Source organism: Hylobates moloch, unplaced genomic scaffold (assembly GCF_009828535.3).
Source record: "Hylobates moloch isolate HMO894 unplaced genomic scaffold, HMol_V3 SCAFFOLD_26, whole genome shotgun sequence".
Taxonomy (NCBI): Eukaryota; Metazoa; Chordata; class Mammalia; order Primates; family Hylobatidae; genus Hylobates; species Hylobates moloch.
In genome coordinates, this window is record NW_026652301.1 from 273,671 (window position 1) to 290,696 (window position 17,026).

At 43.1% G+C, this 17,026-nt stretch overlaps 1 protein-coding gene across 11 annotated transcripts in view; it reads right to left on the minus strand.

Moving 5' to 3' along the window:
- Nucleotides 1–17,026, minus strand: part of LOC116463124 (uronyl 2-sulfotransferase) — a 442,893-nt gene that overhangs the window by 169,767 nt on the left and 256,100 nt on the right. For all 11 annotated transcript variants that reach the window (XR_004246585.2, XR_004246582.2, XR_004246581.2 and 8 more), the window contains exons 6-7: nt 6,797–6,894; nt 4,258–4,415 (exon numbers count right to left, since the gene is read on the minus strand). Coding sequence is in view for 3 of the 11 variants with exons in the window: in XM_032146089.2 (XP_032001980.1) it covers nt 4,258–4,415; nt 6,797–6,894 (256 nt within the window). In the remaining 8 variants the exon portion in view is untranslated. The remainder of the gene's footprint in view (nt 1–4,257; nt 4,416–6,796; nt 6,895–17,026) is intronic.

Consider the following 17,026-nt stretch of genomic DNA (forward strand, 5'->3'; position numbering starts at 1 on the left):
AGGAATATTTTTGAGGTGGTAAAAGCACCCCATGATTGTGCTAAGTAACAAAAGACAGAACAAGCAGCCTTAAAACGTTCTACATGATACACTGGTATTAGAATAATAAGATCTTAAAGACCATCCACTTGAAAACTGTATTTGCTCTGGGTCATATGGGCAGAACCATGGCAGACAAAGAACTAGAAGTTCCTCCTAACTCCCAACTCAATGTCCTTTCCTTAAAGAATAACTGTTCTTTATTATAAATAGGCCAAGCTTTTATTATTTAGTATTGAACTCAGGCTGATATTTTTATTGATGGATAAAAATTTGAATTATTTCTGTGCCATACTATTTAAAAGTTTTCTTCTACATATTTGTTATCATTTCCTAGCAAATATCCTCAAAATTGAAAACTGCAACATCAATGAAATCAGTGAGCACACCACTATCCTTCTAATGGGACGTCTAATTTATCATTCATGCATAGTAAAAAAAAAAAAAAAAGCATAATATTTAAATGTGTACTCTGTGATTGTTTATAAAACTATTTAAGTATAAATATTTCAAACAAAGCACTCAGCTTATAAATGAACTTAAATCCTCAAAGTTAGGATTTAAGTCACTTGTTTGGAATTCGTTACATATTTTTCCTTTGTAATAGTGTGTGACCATATTCTCAAGGCAACCCACAAAAGTCTAGTAAATTCCCTACTGTGGCTCCAGTGTTTACATTTGTAATGGAAATGTGTTGAAAATGAATACTAATGTAGTGCTAGTCATGGAAAGCATTTAAAACACAAGGTAAAAGGATTGGACACATGAGTTTTCAAGTCACTAGGAAGGGAGAAGGTAATGGGTTAATATTAGACCATAGAGTTCTATGTCTGGATGCTAGGTGGCGCTATTGAACCAGAACAGCTCAGTTATTTGCCAAGTCAAGGGTTTACAGAGGGATGCTCATATGACTGTTCCTATTACACATATTCACATGTTCCTTGTCTTTCATGTGCTTATTTATTTTGGCCCTTACCACCACTGAGATTTTAGCTCCTAAAAATTATGACTAGAAAAATATTGACGGCTCACAGCATGTCTTTAAGAGTTGAGGAGAAAAAGTATTCAGAAATACATTAATATTCACCACTCAGAAATATGTGAGTCTTGCCCCTTACTTACACATTTTTGTGGATGACTATGGATCATTCTCTCAACTTCTCTAGGCTGGCTTCAGTTTCTCATTTTTATTTTTATTTTATTTTAGAAACAAGGTCTTGCTCTGTCACCTAGGCTAGAGTGCAATGGGTGCAATCATCATAGCTCACTGCAGCCTCGACCTCCCCAAGGCTCAGGTGATCCTCCCACTTCAGCCTGCCCAGTAGCTGGGACCACAGGTACATGCCATCATGCCTGTTTTTTTTTTTTTCTTTTTAGGTGGAGTCTCACACTGTCACCTAGGCTGGAGTGCAGTGGTGCGATCTCCACTCACTGCAACCCCCGCCTCCCAGGTTCAAGCAATTCTCCTGTCTCAGCCTCCCGAGTAGCTGGGATTACAGGCACCTGCCACCATGCCCAGTTTATTTTTAGTATTTTTAGTAGAGATGGGGTTTCACTATGTTGGCCAGGCTGGTCTTGAACTCCTGACCTTGTGATCCACTCACCTTGGCCTCCCAAAGTGCTGGGATTACAGGTGTGAGCCACCGCGCCTGTCCTTTTTTTTTTGTATTTTTAGTAGAGATGAGCTTTTGCTATGTTGCTCAGGCTAGTCTCAAACTCCTAGCCTCAAGTGATCTGTCTGCCTTGGTCTCCCAAAATGGTAGGATTACAGGTGCAAGTCACTATACCCAGCCTCAGTTTCTCATTTTTAAAAGGTGATAAGTAATAAACAAACATAATAGAGATTAATTAATAAAAAATAATTATGTACAAGATGACATATGTGATCATATGTAATAATTATGTATATGTTCAACCAGTGAGGTTGCTCCTACCCAGTAAAGCCTGCTGGGGCCTTGGTGCTCCCTAATTCAAACTCATGGTCAGGATTGAGCAGTGTTTTCTGAATGCCCACTCCACAGTACTTGTCCCAATATTAGCAGCTGCGCACCGGCTCATTAAAATAAACGGTAATAATAAAATAAAATAAAAACACATATATTTATTTCACACACTGGCTCTGAGGGTCAGAAATTCAGGGGTAGCTTAGTTGGATGGTCCTGGTTTGGGATCTCTCATGAGGCAGCCATTAACATGTTGGTTGGGGCTGCAGTTACCTGAAGGCTTGACTGGGGCCATAGTATCTGCTCCCAAGATGGCTCACACACGTGGCTTTTGGTCTGAGGTCTGAGTTCCTCACTATGTGAACCTCTCTTCATCCATAGCAGCTGATCTCTCTCAGAGCAAATGACTGAGCAGACAGTAACAAAGTTGGAAACCATAATATCTTTTATGGAGAGTGTTCATCTTATGTGTCACCAGGATTTAGTTAACCCTTTATCTCAGACTGTGTATTAGACACACACACCACACACCACACATGCACACACACACACACACCATACAACAAGATAAAGCCAAAAGGAGAAAATGATTAACATAAACCTTTCTTCTTCAAAGGAGTCTAGTTAAGGATAAGACCTCTCCTTGCACAAAGAATGGAGTTTATGTTGTCTTCTAGAAATAAAAATCAGTCACATCAAACTCTTTACATTGAAATTCTATAAACTCTTTAAATGGCTTGTTGTTGAAAAGGCAAAGGAAATCCTAGTTTCACAGCCCCACTATTTAAGGTTTATTATGCTTCTAGCTGTCAACCCACATCTCCTGCTGAGTAGACACATCTGCAGGGCACGCCTGGAGCTTTCGGTCATGTTCCTACATACAGGTAAATGGGATTTGAACTCTAATGGGAGCTGGGAGGCTAAGGCAGCCTCCACCAACTATCCACCTTCCTTCAGCAAGTCCCTGATGGAGGTAGGGCCACCTTGACCTTGTGCAATGGGATCCAGGGCTCTCTGGGCAAAGACCAGTTTCCCTGGGCCTTGGGACCTACCAGTGATGCAGGTGGGGTTCGGGAACCCTGTGGAATGTCAGGCAGCAGACTGCATTTGGGGAGCTTTTCATCTGCTGCTTCCTTCTTTCTTTCTTTCTTTTTTTTGAGACGAAGTTTCGCTCTTGTTGCCTAGGCTGGAGTGCAATGGCATGATCTTGGCTCACTGCAACCTCCACCTCCCAGGTTCAAGCGATTCTCCTGCCTCAGCCTCCCGAGTAGCTGGAATTACAGGCTCCTACCAACACACCTGGCTAATTGTTGTATTTTTAGTAGAGACAGGGTTTCTCCATGTTGGCCAGGCTGGTCTCGAACTCATGTCAGGTGATCCACCTGCCTCGGCCTCACTAAGTGCTGGGATTACAGGCGTGAGCCACCGCACTGGGCCTATCTGCTGCTTATTTCTACAGGGCAGAATGCCTTCTTCCATTTCAGGACAACAAAACAGAACAATAAACAGATCACTGAACGTGTATTATCAAGGCTTGTTGTCACAGCAGTAGATTAAGGAGAATAGGAAAAAACAAACAACATTGTTTGTCTTTCTCTTTGGATAAAATGACAACGAAAAAATAAATGATGGATTTCTGAAAGTAATTATGCTTACGATGATACCACAGGCAGCCCTTGTAATTGCTTTGCCACATTCTATTTCTTGCTGCTATTTGGGGACCACTCGGTTTGTTAGGATAAAATCATAATTGTATTTTCAATTTGCTGCTCTATCTATTCCATTGTCAGGATTTGATACACTAGAGTGCTTTTATCAAATGGAAGTTGGGCCAGAGAGAATTCATCACCAGGATGGCTCTTTCATACTCACGCATGTTTCCGTCAATGGAGTCCAGGTGCGCACACACAGATTCATTTGTACCCACCCCAACAACATGCTCAAGACAAGGCTGATGGAAAATGTTGCCAATTTCAGTTTCCAGCAACATGCTCAAGACAAGGCTTATGGAGAATGTTGCCAATTTCAGTTTCCACAGGGAGAAATGGAGCCATTAAGCCTTTGGAACATGGTGATTTTATGTCTGAACATGAAGCTCAAGATTTTGGCATCTGCAGCTCCTGGTTCTAGCTTTCCTTCGCAAGCCCAGGGAACTAACTGCCCTTTGTCATCAGAAGAGATCATTTCACTCCTTTATTTCCTGAGGCCTTTTCAAGGTGAGTAGCCCCGGACACAGACCTCTCATGGAAAAGAGTTTGCTTACAAATGAAGTTACCTGGGTCTTTGTAGATACTGAGCACGCCCTTGAAGTAATGAGGTAAAAATCTTTCCAGTAACAGCAGCACATCTTCCAACTCTTCAAGAATCCCCACGAGCAGGAAGTTTTCATTCACGTTCAGCTTTGCTCTCTCAAGGGCCCATTCACCAGGCTCCCTTTATGGATATAAAAATTTATTTCAAATCAGAGATTCATATTTGAAATGCAGCAACAAGATGCTGAGAGTTTACCCCCTCTACCTCCCACCTTCACTTGCATAAGTCCAAATCCTGTTTCCCTCAAGGACCAGCCCAGATGTAGCCCCATCCAGAGCCTTCCCAGTCCTTCCAGCTGGTGTCCTGCCCTGCTCACCGTTCCTTCTCTGTCACTTTCATCCATGCTTCACGCCAAGCCCAGGGCCTTGAATTCACAGGCCCTGCCTAAGTATTGTGGACGAATGAATGCAGGCACAAGCAGTTAGGTTCTAACAAATACTAATCAAGCGGCGAATAGAATGGTTTTTTAATAGGAGGACCAAACTGAACCAATTAAATAAATTTAGGAGTTTTGAAATACGAAACTTACCGACATAGCATTTATGTAGAACTCAAAAGAGGTGTCAGGTCATGCCTGTTAATCATCTTATTCTTTGGAAGAGTTAAAGAGAAATCTTTGGATTTTTGTTTAATTTTGTTTGTCTAGATTGCAGAAGGAAAATAGCCTAATCTGATTTGTAGACCAGCTCTCTGAACTGATACTAAGGCGAGTGAGAAAAGCCCAGGAGTGGGGCTCCAGGCCTGGCTGTCATTATCATTTGGGGGAATTGGGCAAGCCAGGGTTCTCTTTTGAAAAATGGTAACAATAACCCTTACCTAGTTCAAAGCACTGTTGTAAAGACTGTGCAAGGTGATATAATGAAAGAGTTATAAAAATCATTGTGTGTGTATCAAGGTATGGTGTCATGAGTCACCTCTCCAAGATTAGAAAGTTTAAAAATCTGAAAAATACTACATGATTTAAAAAATACTTTAGGGAGTTCAAATCATGTTTCCTGTTATAAAGATATTCACTGTGATCAGCAAGTGAGTCATCCAGCCCCAGATCTTCCCAATACCTGAAGCACTAAATGTTAACCAGGAGGTATTTGTTATTGAGGCAAGGGTCGGGGGCAGGGGAGAGGCCACCTGGACTCAGGCAGCTTATGGTGAAGTCAAAAACTAGCACTCCTAGTTCTGTAATTTGGACTATAAGCAAACTCTTTTGTTACGGCAAATGAAACAAGACAAGAATAACAACAATACGCCTAAAAACGAAGCAGAAATCATAGCATAAGCAAAAAAGTACAATGAACGCATTGCCGATATAGAAGTAACAGTTCTCCTTTGGCCTTTTCAGAAACACAAGGACCCTCTAGTTAATGTTTCCTTTGGGGAATATTGTCACTTCTGATAGCATGGTTGATTTCCTACCAAGCAAAGATAATGCTTCATTGTTGCTGCCATTTCTTCTCCAGGTTATGCCATTTGTCTAGCACAGTAGATTTCAACTATAGCTACACCAGAAGCATCTGGGGAGGCAGCTACACACGAGACTATGATTGGGTGGGAGTTGTTAACAAGTATGCAGGGGTGCTGATGCAGGACCTGGGCAGATCACACCCTGGGGGTCCTGACTATCTGAGTTAAGTCACTTTCTAAAGAAGGTCGTGACTTCAAGTAAGGTTGACAGGTGCTCACTATAAAACACTTTCTTCTCTGCCTACTAGGTATATCCACTATGGGATTGGGGTGTGGGCTTCCAGTGTCTCAGACCCAGTGACACATGCCACGAAGGCAGGTTGTTGGTTAAGTCAGTCACTGTAGAGCAGCAGGCTGGGTGTTTGCTCCTGGTCTTCATGATCACATTTTATGTGACATTTTGTCATTTTATCCAAAGAGAAAGACAAACAACATGGGTTGAGTAGTGACAAGTATGTTTTAGGTATAAACAAGGGTTTGGTTCCAGTTACAAAGCTTTATATGGTGGTCTCCTGAGGCCTCTGCAGACCCTGATTTTTTTTTTTTTTTTTTTTTTTTTTTGAGAAGGAGTCTTGCTCTTTCACCCAGGCTGGAGTGCAGTGGCACGATCTCAGCTCACTGCAGGCTCCGCCCCCCCGGGGTTCACGCCATTCTCCTGCCTCAGCCTCCCGCGTAGCTGGGACTACAGGCGCCCACCACCTCGCCCGGCTAATTTTTTGTATTTTTAATAGAGACAGGGTTTCACCGTGTTAGCCAGGATGGTCTCGATCTCCTGACCTCGTGATCCGCCCACCTCGGCCTCCCAAAGTGCTGGGATTACAGGCGTGAGCCACTGCACCCGGCCCCTGATTTTTAAATTTCATTATTTATAGGACATTTGGAGTCTCAAATATTATCTTGAAAGATTAATAGTAAACAGGAACTGAATTCCAGAAGGTTGAGAGACAAGGGATACAAAACATTCCACTGAGTGCCAGGCTGGTGGGGTTCTTGCCCTTGTTGTGCGTACGTGCATGCCATGAGCCTGCTTTAGCGCTTACCTGCATCTGGGATGCTGTCCACAAAAGTACGGAATGATGTAAAATAACCTGGGGTTGGAACACTCGGGATAGTTTTCAAGAATACACTCGTTGATATCCTAGAAGAGAAAATACAGCAGTCAGATGTCTTGTAGTCTCTGCAAGGCTCTATCAAATGCCACAAGGTTTAAGTAAAATTCATGACTGAATTACACAGGCACGCCTTGAGAAGATGAAGAGAATTCATAGATTTCATGAGAAAACTTCTTTTTTGCCTCCCAGCATCCTGCTCCACTGGCCAGGCACACACAAGGCTGGGCCATTTTAGAGAGTACATGCCCTGTTGAGTAAACTGCATCTCTGCACTTCCTGCTGGCTCTGAGTCTTAAGTTTGGTCACAGGCCTTGGGAGAGCAGTTGTACCCACTGTGCTTTGCGGTGGCACCACCAGTTGCCAGCCAATTAGTAGGCATACAGTTGGCAATTAATAAATGTTTGTTGCATGAATTTAGGGTTTCTCTGTGTATCCACGCACCCAACAACTAAGTATCTACAAGAGTCTCGTAAGGGTTTGTAAATTTTAGAGGGGCTGTAAAATCACTTCTAACATTATATTAGCTTAAAAAGCAGCGAGATGTTTATATACAGACACCTTCTCACTTTCAAAGGCAACAGTTGTGACTTCCAGGTTTTCCATTTCTCTTATATGAGGTTGGACATGATGTTTCTGAGGGCATTACCAGAGCTTGAAATGGCTTGGTGGGGGTAAGGAGAAAGGCTCAAACCGACTTTTATCAAGGTAGATTACATTAGACATTCTAAATAAGACATGCTTCATTCTCAGGTATTTCTACGGAGAAAAGATAACTCAATCTACAAATAAACCAAACAGCTGTAGGATGTTTTTCCAGATACAATATTGGCAAGGCAGATTAAGACTGGACACAACTCCCAAATATGGTTGATGAAATTTATGAGTTGGTAGAAGCTACTGTATCTGACACACAGGTGTAGATGTAGGTGTTTAGGTGTGGGTGTTTAGCTAGTAACAATTTTCTTAGTTCAAGTTGGGAATAAGAGAAATATAATTTACGCTTTTTCTTAAAAACAATAATCCCCTCATACTTCTTCAGTTTATATACCAATTAAGTAAATTACACAATTACAATAACAAATTCAAAGGAAATAAACAGAATCTGCAAAAAACGCAATCGAGAGTACTCAAGCACTCGAGTTTACTGTGAGAGACGGAGGTGCAGTTTCCAGAGAGGAACATATGAGAAGCGAATCGGGGGGGGGGGGGGGCGCATTTGTCCGTCCAGCCATGTGGTGAAGGTGATTAAGAGCACCTCATTGTGTATGAAAACCCATTAAAATGCAAGACACTAGACCTGAAATACCTTTCTAAGGAGAGTTTGACACTGAAAGATGTGTGTGTGCATGTGTGTGTGTGTGTGTGTGTGTGTGTGTGTGTGTGTGTGGATATTCATTGCTGCAATGAGTTTATTTATTATAACAAAATATGGCAGAACTGACATGTTCACGAACGGGGGATTGGTTTTAAGAGAAATTATGGTACATTCACACACTGAAATACTGGATACCTGGAAAGAATGAGGAGGATCTGTGTGTGCTATCCTGAAAAGTTTAGATAAATTTTCAAGTGAATAAAAGTAGACTACAGGACAATATAAACATGTAGGACAACATAAAAATCAACATGTTTACATAAACACAAAAAGATCCGGAAGGAGACACAGTACACGATTGAAAGCAGTTTTTTCTGGTGGTTGGCATAAAGGAAGATGAGAATATACTGAATTTTTCCTTTATTCCTTTTTTGAAGTGTTAGCTTTTATTACAATGTATGCATCTTTTTTTTTTTTTTTTTTTTTTTGAGACGGAGTCTTGCTGTCCCCCAGGCTGGACTGCAGTGGCGTGATCTCGGCTCACTGCAAGCTCTGCCTCCCGGGTTCACGCCATTCTCCTGCCTCAGCCTCCTGAGTAGCTGGGACTACAGGCGCCCGCCACCACGCCCGGCTAATTTTTTGTATTTTTAGTAGAGATGGGGTTTCACCGTGTTAGCCAGGATGGTCTCGATCTCCTGACCTCATGATCTGCCCGCCTTGGCCTCCCAAAAGGCTGCGATTACAGGCGTGAGCCACCACACCCGGCCGCATCTTACGTTTATTGTGAGAAAACTGTACAGAGATTTACACACTGTGAAACAAACCAAAGCTTGTGTGGGCGGTTGCCTGTGCTTTGCCTTGAGGATGCTCTGAGCCCCCTGCCCTCCTCACATTTGAGGGTGTCCTCTGGTAGTTGGCCTCCCCTTGGAACCTGAGCCTTTAGTCAGAGGGACCCAGTAACCCTGGTGGCCTCCCTCTGCTGCAGTGGCAACAGGGAGGGGGCCAGGAGCTGGGTGAGAAGCAGAGCCTAGGGTGATTCTGGCCAGGGCAGTGTTCATCTGCTGAGGTCGAGATTTCACAAAGAAGGATGGAGTAAAGCGATGGGGAACATCCAAAGAACTGTCACATATGCAGTCAGCCCCCCCAGAGTCCTGCATTAACAGGAGAAGCAGGGTACCAGAGACCGCCAGAGCCTCCTACAGATGCTCTCATGGCACCTGCTGCTTCTCCAGAGCTGCCCTTGAGCAAGTACTTGTGCGCTTATTTGTTTAGGTTGTAGGTCCCTCAGAGCACAGACTGTTCACTGCATCTCCAGTGCTCAGCACCCTGCCTGGACAAAGCAGGAGTGCAATAGATACTGAATGAGTGAGTGAATAAATGGCAGAAGGAGAGAGACAAGGCATACAGCTCCAGAGCAAGAAAGGAAGCAGACACCTCTTCCATTTGCTGACCTTGCCAGGGTTTTGTCCTCAGCAACCCCGGGCTCGGAGTAGACAGAGGGCATCAGATGGTTGGGTGAGGGGAAGGCGGAGGAGGCGCTGGGGCCTAAGAAGGCCACTTCCCTATTGGAATCCACAAATAACCTCACGAGGTCAATTTATAGGAAGACATAAATTCCTAGTTTTAAAAGTGCAGTTAACAATTCTTTTCTTAGACCAAGGCGCATCCTGGGGGATTTCAAAGAGTTCCATTTGAGCCCATTAGGTTGATGAATGGCATTCATCACAACCCATCTATGGCGATGCTATAGGAGGATATAAATAAAGATGACTGGACCGGAAGAGCCAGAGGAAGCAGAAATGAGCAGAGAAGCCCCAGGCATGGAGCTGCCAACTGCTTGGCCACAACCACAATAAATGGGGATGCTGCTGCCTGGCAGCCTGAGGACCAGGGGCCTGCAGGAAACTGCTCCTGGCACCTCCTACCCAGTCCACTCTTAGCAGAACCGAGACCTTCAGTGAGCAACATTTCAGCCTCCTGGGAAACTAAATGAGACCAACGAGCTGCACTTATAGTGGCCTGTTCTGATGGATGCCTTTCAGTCTCCTGGGACCATTTGGTTGCTGTGGTATTCAGGATTTATCTTTGGTCTAAGATTTATTATCCTGCATTGTTTTACAATCCCCTTTTAATACCAAAGTTCTCTCAGCACATATATTTTCTAAATGATTATGCAATTTCATTTTTTCCCTCCGTGTAGTGCTTCTAGGGTAAGACTGCTTTTTTAAAAAAGAAAAAAAAGTTTAATATGGATTTCAAACTTTTCTCTAAGATTGTCACTGCACTGATGACTTTAGCCAAGCCAACCTGCTTGCCAGCACTTGATCTGTGACTTGCTCCTCTGGTTCCTGAGTCTTGGCACACACCGTGGGCACCCCTGCAGTGCCCTTCCCTGCCAAGTCTAGCCCTTTTTATCACTGGGTCTTAACATAAGACCCCACATTGCTCAAGACTTTGCATTATTAGGGAAGTGAGATCATCTCTCTGAGTAAGCATTCCAGATAACTATGAGAATCCTTTTCATTGCCAACACTGTACAAAAATTAATCCATTTGTGTTGCAATGTATTCTAAACTGTACTATTTTAAAAACCATATGCTTTCCTCCCTCTAGATTTTCTTTGTGGGTTTGTCTTTTTCCATTCTGATCTTACAGCAAAATCATCTTTTATCCACTTGCTCCTGTAATGTTTCCACCAGATGGATGGTGATGGGTGACCCTCATCTTTTGAGTCTAAAGGGCCGCTTGTCTCAGAGGAAACTCCAGTCACTGCCTCCAGTTCCAGAGAGTCCTTCCTGAGGCCTCTCTCACCCTCGCTCCCATACCCCCTCTTCACCCCCACAGGTTGATGACAGCAGCTTCTCAGCCAGCAGCTCTTCCTTCCACCTCTCCTCCCTGTGTGCAGCCTCCAGAGGTGCCCCAGTCTGCACTTCCTTGCTCTCCTTGGAGGACTCCTATTGACAATGCAGCTGGGATAACAATCAGGGCACCTGATACAAACTGTAAATTCCCTGGCCAGACTTCCAGGGCATTTGATATGCAGGGCCAGGAATCTGCATTTGAAAGAACCTCTGGTGACTCTGAGAGGATGGTCACTCTTCACGAGCTGCCTATTAGGTAATTCATCCCATGCTTTTGCTCTTCCTCTCCCTTGCCACCTCCCTCCTCACCTAGTCTCAATAGCAGGCCCAGGTTTCTGGCGGGGAGAGTTAACATACTCCAGTGTACCTGGGCTAGCGCTCACTTGGGTCCAGGAAAAGGAGACAGATGTGACCATGCGCTTCCTTCCATGCTGGCCATTCACTGCCAACCACATCTGGCAGATGGGGTCCCTGGGACAGGACTCAGGTGCCACATCGCATACTCTCTTCACTGTTGGCTGGAACCCAAATGTCTCCAGGAGTGGGGTCTGTCTGGAACCTCATCCATCAGCTGGGACCTGGCACTCTAACCTAGTTCTAGTTCTTAGGCTGGATCTGCTCCCAACATTCCCTGCCAGTGGCCAGGATTCTTTTAGAAGTGGACAGACTTCCCCATGGTGCCCATGAAAGGACTTCCAAGCTGGCCTGAGTGCTCCTGGCATCCTGAAATAACCTTCCCACCCACCTTGCGGGGGCCCCTCTGTGTATCGACACTTGCTTCACCCACATGAGGGCTCGCTCTAGAGATGAGACACTGCGCTGGAGACCTGGACACCTCCTACTCCCTCCCTGTCAGCAAATTTTCACAGCCCTGCCTCCTTCTCCTCACTCTGCACTGCCAGGCCCCCAGGCCTCTCGTCTGCTTCTGCCTGAGACATAAAACTGCTCTTTTATTTCTTTGTAGATCAAGAACTAGACAACTGCTTCCTCTCTTGGATTTCTAGTTTTAATTTTAGAAAGGGTGGAAGGAAGGAATTCCCAGGTGGAGTTAATTTTATCACAAAAGGTGAACTTAGAGACGATTCATGTTTTACTTATCCTTTCATAAGACAGCACCTTGTCTGAAAGCCACTGAACTGAAAAAAGACTTATTGGTGTTTTTACACAGCTCCATGCTTGAAACATGGATCCGTTTTGTCCATATGGCCCATGGCTTTCAAAGACAGGATTTCTGGCTGCTTTCAACAGCAGAATCCTTAAGAGGCCATATGCAAAGTTCCCTGAATGAGGAAAAGGAGATTTGGGTGCTGGTCTCAGCTCCGTGATTAATTAGCTGAGTGTCCTCAGCTAAATCGTGCCATCTCTGAGCCTCAGTTTCTCTCAGCTACATAATCTCAGTCAATGAAACTGCAGATGGATGTACCTGGTACCAACTTTTTTTTTTCTTTCCTTTTTTTTTTTTTTGAGACAGAGTTTCGCTCTTGTTGCCCAGGCTGGAGTGCAGTGGTGCGATTTTGGCTCACTGCAACCTCTGCCTCCTGGGTTCAAGCGATTTTCCTGCCTCAGCCTCCCGAGTAGCTGGGATTACAGGCAGCCACCACCATGCCCAGCTAATATTTTGTATTTTTAGTAGAGGCAAACTCGAACTCTTGATCTCAGGTGATCCACCTGCCTCGACCTCCCAAAGTGCTGGGATTACAGGCGTGAGCCACTGCGCCTGACACTAACCAACTTTTAAGAATAGTTTTATAATCTCAAGGTCTAGAAAAAGTGGTAATTTCTTAGATTCCAAAACTTAAGAGTTAATACAAGGCTTTTACTCTGCATTTATCATTTAAACTTTTTCACCTTTCATGAACAGCAGAGAGAGAAAACCACCAAGGTTGGTATCAGACAAACCTCAGTTCAAATCTTGGCTGTACCTCTTGTGAGTTGTGGAGTCTTTGGCATATGTTCATTTTTCAAAAGCTCAACTTCTTCATCTGGTAAAATGAGGACAATAACACTTGCCTCATAGACCCTTTACTAAGATTAGAAATCATTTATACCAGTTATTTTACCTGCCACTCACCTGTTAAGATTATGCCATCTTTATTATACCTTCAGCATTTCAATTCCTTTTTCCTTAATCTTATATTCAAAAACACCATTCCTGGTGATTCTGACACTTTTTTTGTTTTGTTTTTTTAAATAGTGACTCTGGCTAACTCACAGAGAAAACAGAGAGGAAGAAAAATATGGAAACATGTAATGTGCTATCTATGTCAAGTCAAAACAACAATACAATTTAAACACAAATGGTATTATGCAAAATATACCACTGTGGAACTTTGGACTTCTCATAGCTCATCTTACTCTGCACATGACACAGTGTAACACGATGATATAAAAAGCTCTGTTTCGATGTGGATTTAAAACTGATTTTGGAGCCAGTCTTCACATGCTAAAAATATGGATAGTATGGAAAAGGACGGTTTCTTATGCTGGCTGTGTTAGAAGTGGGAGAGAGACTGGCTAGACATATGTAGAAAGCTGAAACTGGATCCCTTCCTTACACCTTATACAAAAATTAATTCAAGATGGATTAAAGACTTAAATGTTAGACCTAAAACCATTAAAATCCTACAAGAAAACCTAGGCAATACCATTCAGGACATAGGCATGGGCAAGGACTTCATGTCTAAAACACCAAAAGCAATGGCAACAAAAGCCAAAATTGACAAATGGGATCTAATTAAACTAAAGAGCTTCTGCACAGCAAAAGAAACTACCATCAGAGTGAACAGGCAACCTACAAAATGGGAGAAAATTTTTGCAACCTACTCATCTGACAAAGGGCTAATATCCAGAATCTACAATGAACTCAAACAAATTTACAAGAAAAAAAACAAACAACCCCATCAAAAAGTGGGCAAAGGACACGAACAGACACTTCTCGAAAGAAGACATTTATGCAGCCAAAAAACACATGAAGAAATGCTCATCATCACTGGCCATCAGAGAAATGCAAATCAAAACCACAGTGAGATACTATCTCACACCAGTTAGAATGGCCATCATTAAAAAATCAGGAAACAACAGGTGCTGGAGAGGATGTGGAGAAATAGGAACACTTTTACACTGTCGGTGGGACTGTAAACTAGTTCAACCATTGTGGAAGTCAGTGTGGCGATTCCTCAGGGATCCAGAACTAGAAATACCATTTGACCCAGCCATCCCATTACTGGGTATATATCCAAAGGACTATAAATCATGCTGCTATAAAGACACATGCACACGTATGTTTATTGCGGCACTATTCACAATAGCAAAGAGTTGGAACCAACCCAAATGTCCAACAACGATAGACTGGATTAAGAAAATGTGGCACATATACACCATGGAATACTATGCAGCCATAAAAAATGATGAGTTCATGTCCTTTGTAGGGACATGGATGAAACTGGAAAACATCATTCTCAGTAAACTATCGCAAGGACAAAAAACCAAACACCACATGTTCTCACTCATAGGTGGGAATTGAACAATGAGAACTCATGGACACAGGAAGGGGAACATCACACTCTGGGGACTGTTGTGTGGTGGGGGGAGGGGGGAGGGACAGCATTAGGAGATATACCTAATGCTAAATGACGAGTTAATGGGTGCAGGAAATCAACATGGCACATGGATACATATGTAACAAACCAGCACATTGTGCACATGTACCCTAAAACCTAAAGTATAATAATAATTAAAAAAAAAAAACAAGTGGGAGAGAGAAAAATGACTGTCATTCACCATTGAGGCAGTACCCAAATCCTTGACCCATAAGTGGACCACAGTAATCTGAGTACAAGTTTAATGGGTTAAATGGAATGGATGTGGTCTAAGCTAACTTTTATTGCCTCATACACTCTTCCTTGTAAAAGGCTTTTTTCAACCTTGTAAAAAACTTGGAGCCAGAACCAGAGAAGTCAAACAAGACTTTTTAGTAAGGCTTAATGGATTTGAAAGTGGCAGATGGCCAGATACCATCATTCTCCCATTCCATGCTCATGTCTAGTGTGAATCACTGCTGACACACTCTAGTTGAGATGGGAAGTGTCCTTCAGAATTCTTCTCAATACAGCCATCCAGGAAGCACCAGCATCAGGCAGAGAAGCATGTTGCTCTCCCTGTTGTAAGCACAGCTTGCGACGTTGGATGTTTAATATCTGTGGCATCTACCGTAGTGGCTTTGTGGTCCTTTACACTGCTTCTGAGTTTATGGCTATGTGTCTGATGGCAGGATGGCAGATAAAGAATTTGTGGATAAGTGAGACATCATGCTACATTTACTTTAATTATTTCATTTTTTTTTTATATGAGTTAAGTAAATCCTTAGTAAACAAACTGGCTTTAAAATTATTGGGAAAATAAAAATGGAAATGCCTTTTTGTTTTTTGAGACGAAGTCTCACTCTGTCACCCAGGCTGGAGTGCAGTGGCACGATCTCAGCTCGCTGTAACCTCTGCCTCCCAGGTTCAAGCAATTCTCCTGCCTTAGCCTCCTGAGTAGCTGGAATTACAGGCACGTGCCACCCACACCCGGCTAATTTTTGTATTTTTAGTACAGACAGCGTTTTGCCATGTTAGCCAGGCTGGTCTCAAACTCTTTACCTCAGGGGATCCACCCTCCTTGGCCTCCTCCTAAAATAGAAATGTCTTTGGAATTGTCAGCATACATGCTTTTTTGGGGGGGGGTATCTATCACCTCAAACATTTATTCCTTGTGTTACAAACAACCCAATTATATACTTTTAATTATTTTAAAATGGACAATTAAATTATTTTTGACCATAGTCACATTGTTGTGCTAGCAAATACTAGGTCTTATTAATTTAATTCTGTCCGACTATGTTTTTGTACCCCTTAACCCTCCCCACTTCTCCCCCCCGCCGCCATTACCCTTTCCAGTCTCTGGCAACCAGTCTGCTACTCTCTATCTCCATGAGTTCAATCATCTTAATTTTTAGCTCCCACAAATAAATGAGAACATGCAAAATTTGTCTTTCTGTACCTGACTTATTTCACTTAACATAATGACCTCCAGTTCCATTCAACATGACCTCCATTGTCGTTGCAAATGACAGGATCTCATTCATTTTTATGGCAGCATATCTACATTTATTTTAGCGAATATCCTTACTCATTGGGAGCACTAGTCCAATGGAGCTCTTAAATTCTGAAACTGAAACACTTACAGACACAAGAGACCAAACATTTTTTGAAGTCATTCATTTGGATTCCAAGAGTGTGAGTTTCCAGTTTCTATTGCATTGAACTAAAGACAAAGAAATAGTCACAGTTTTTTTTTTTTTTTTTTTTTTTGGCTGAGACGGAGTCTTGCTCTGTCTCCTAGGCTACAGTGCAGTGGCACAATCTCGGCTCACTGCAACCTCTGCCTCCCAGGTTAAGCAATTCTCCTGCCTCAGCCTCCTGAGTAGTTGGGATTACAGGCACGTGCCACCACACCCGGCTAATTTTTGTATTTTTAGTAGAGACAGGTTTTCACCATGTTGGTCAGGCTGGTCTTGAACTCCTGACCTTGTGATCTGCCCGCCTCAGCCTCCCAAAGTGCTGGGACTACAGGTGTGAGCCACTGCACCCGGCCGAAATAGTCACAGTTTTATGCTGAAATGTTCCATTATAAGATGAAGACCAATCTAGTATCCAGCTCAGTTTTCATTAGATTTTTGGTAGGCTCTTTTCAATGAACTACAGCAAAGTTTACTAAGCATTTGAGATGCCTGTGGGCAGGACCCTGTGGAAGCTGTAGTGCCTGTCCCCCAGAAATATCCCTGCACTTCTTCTGGTTAACACAGTGTCACTCAGACAAGGAACCAGCGTCTTTGAGGTTCAAGGGGTTTTGATGCTTTTCAGAGATGTGGAGCCCACAACTACAATGATTTCACAGAGAGTCTGGAAAACACGTGGTGCCTAACCAAATAAAAATAACACA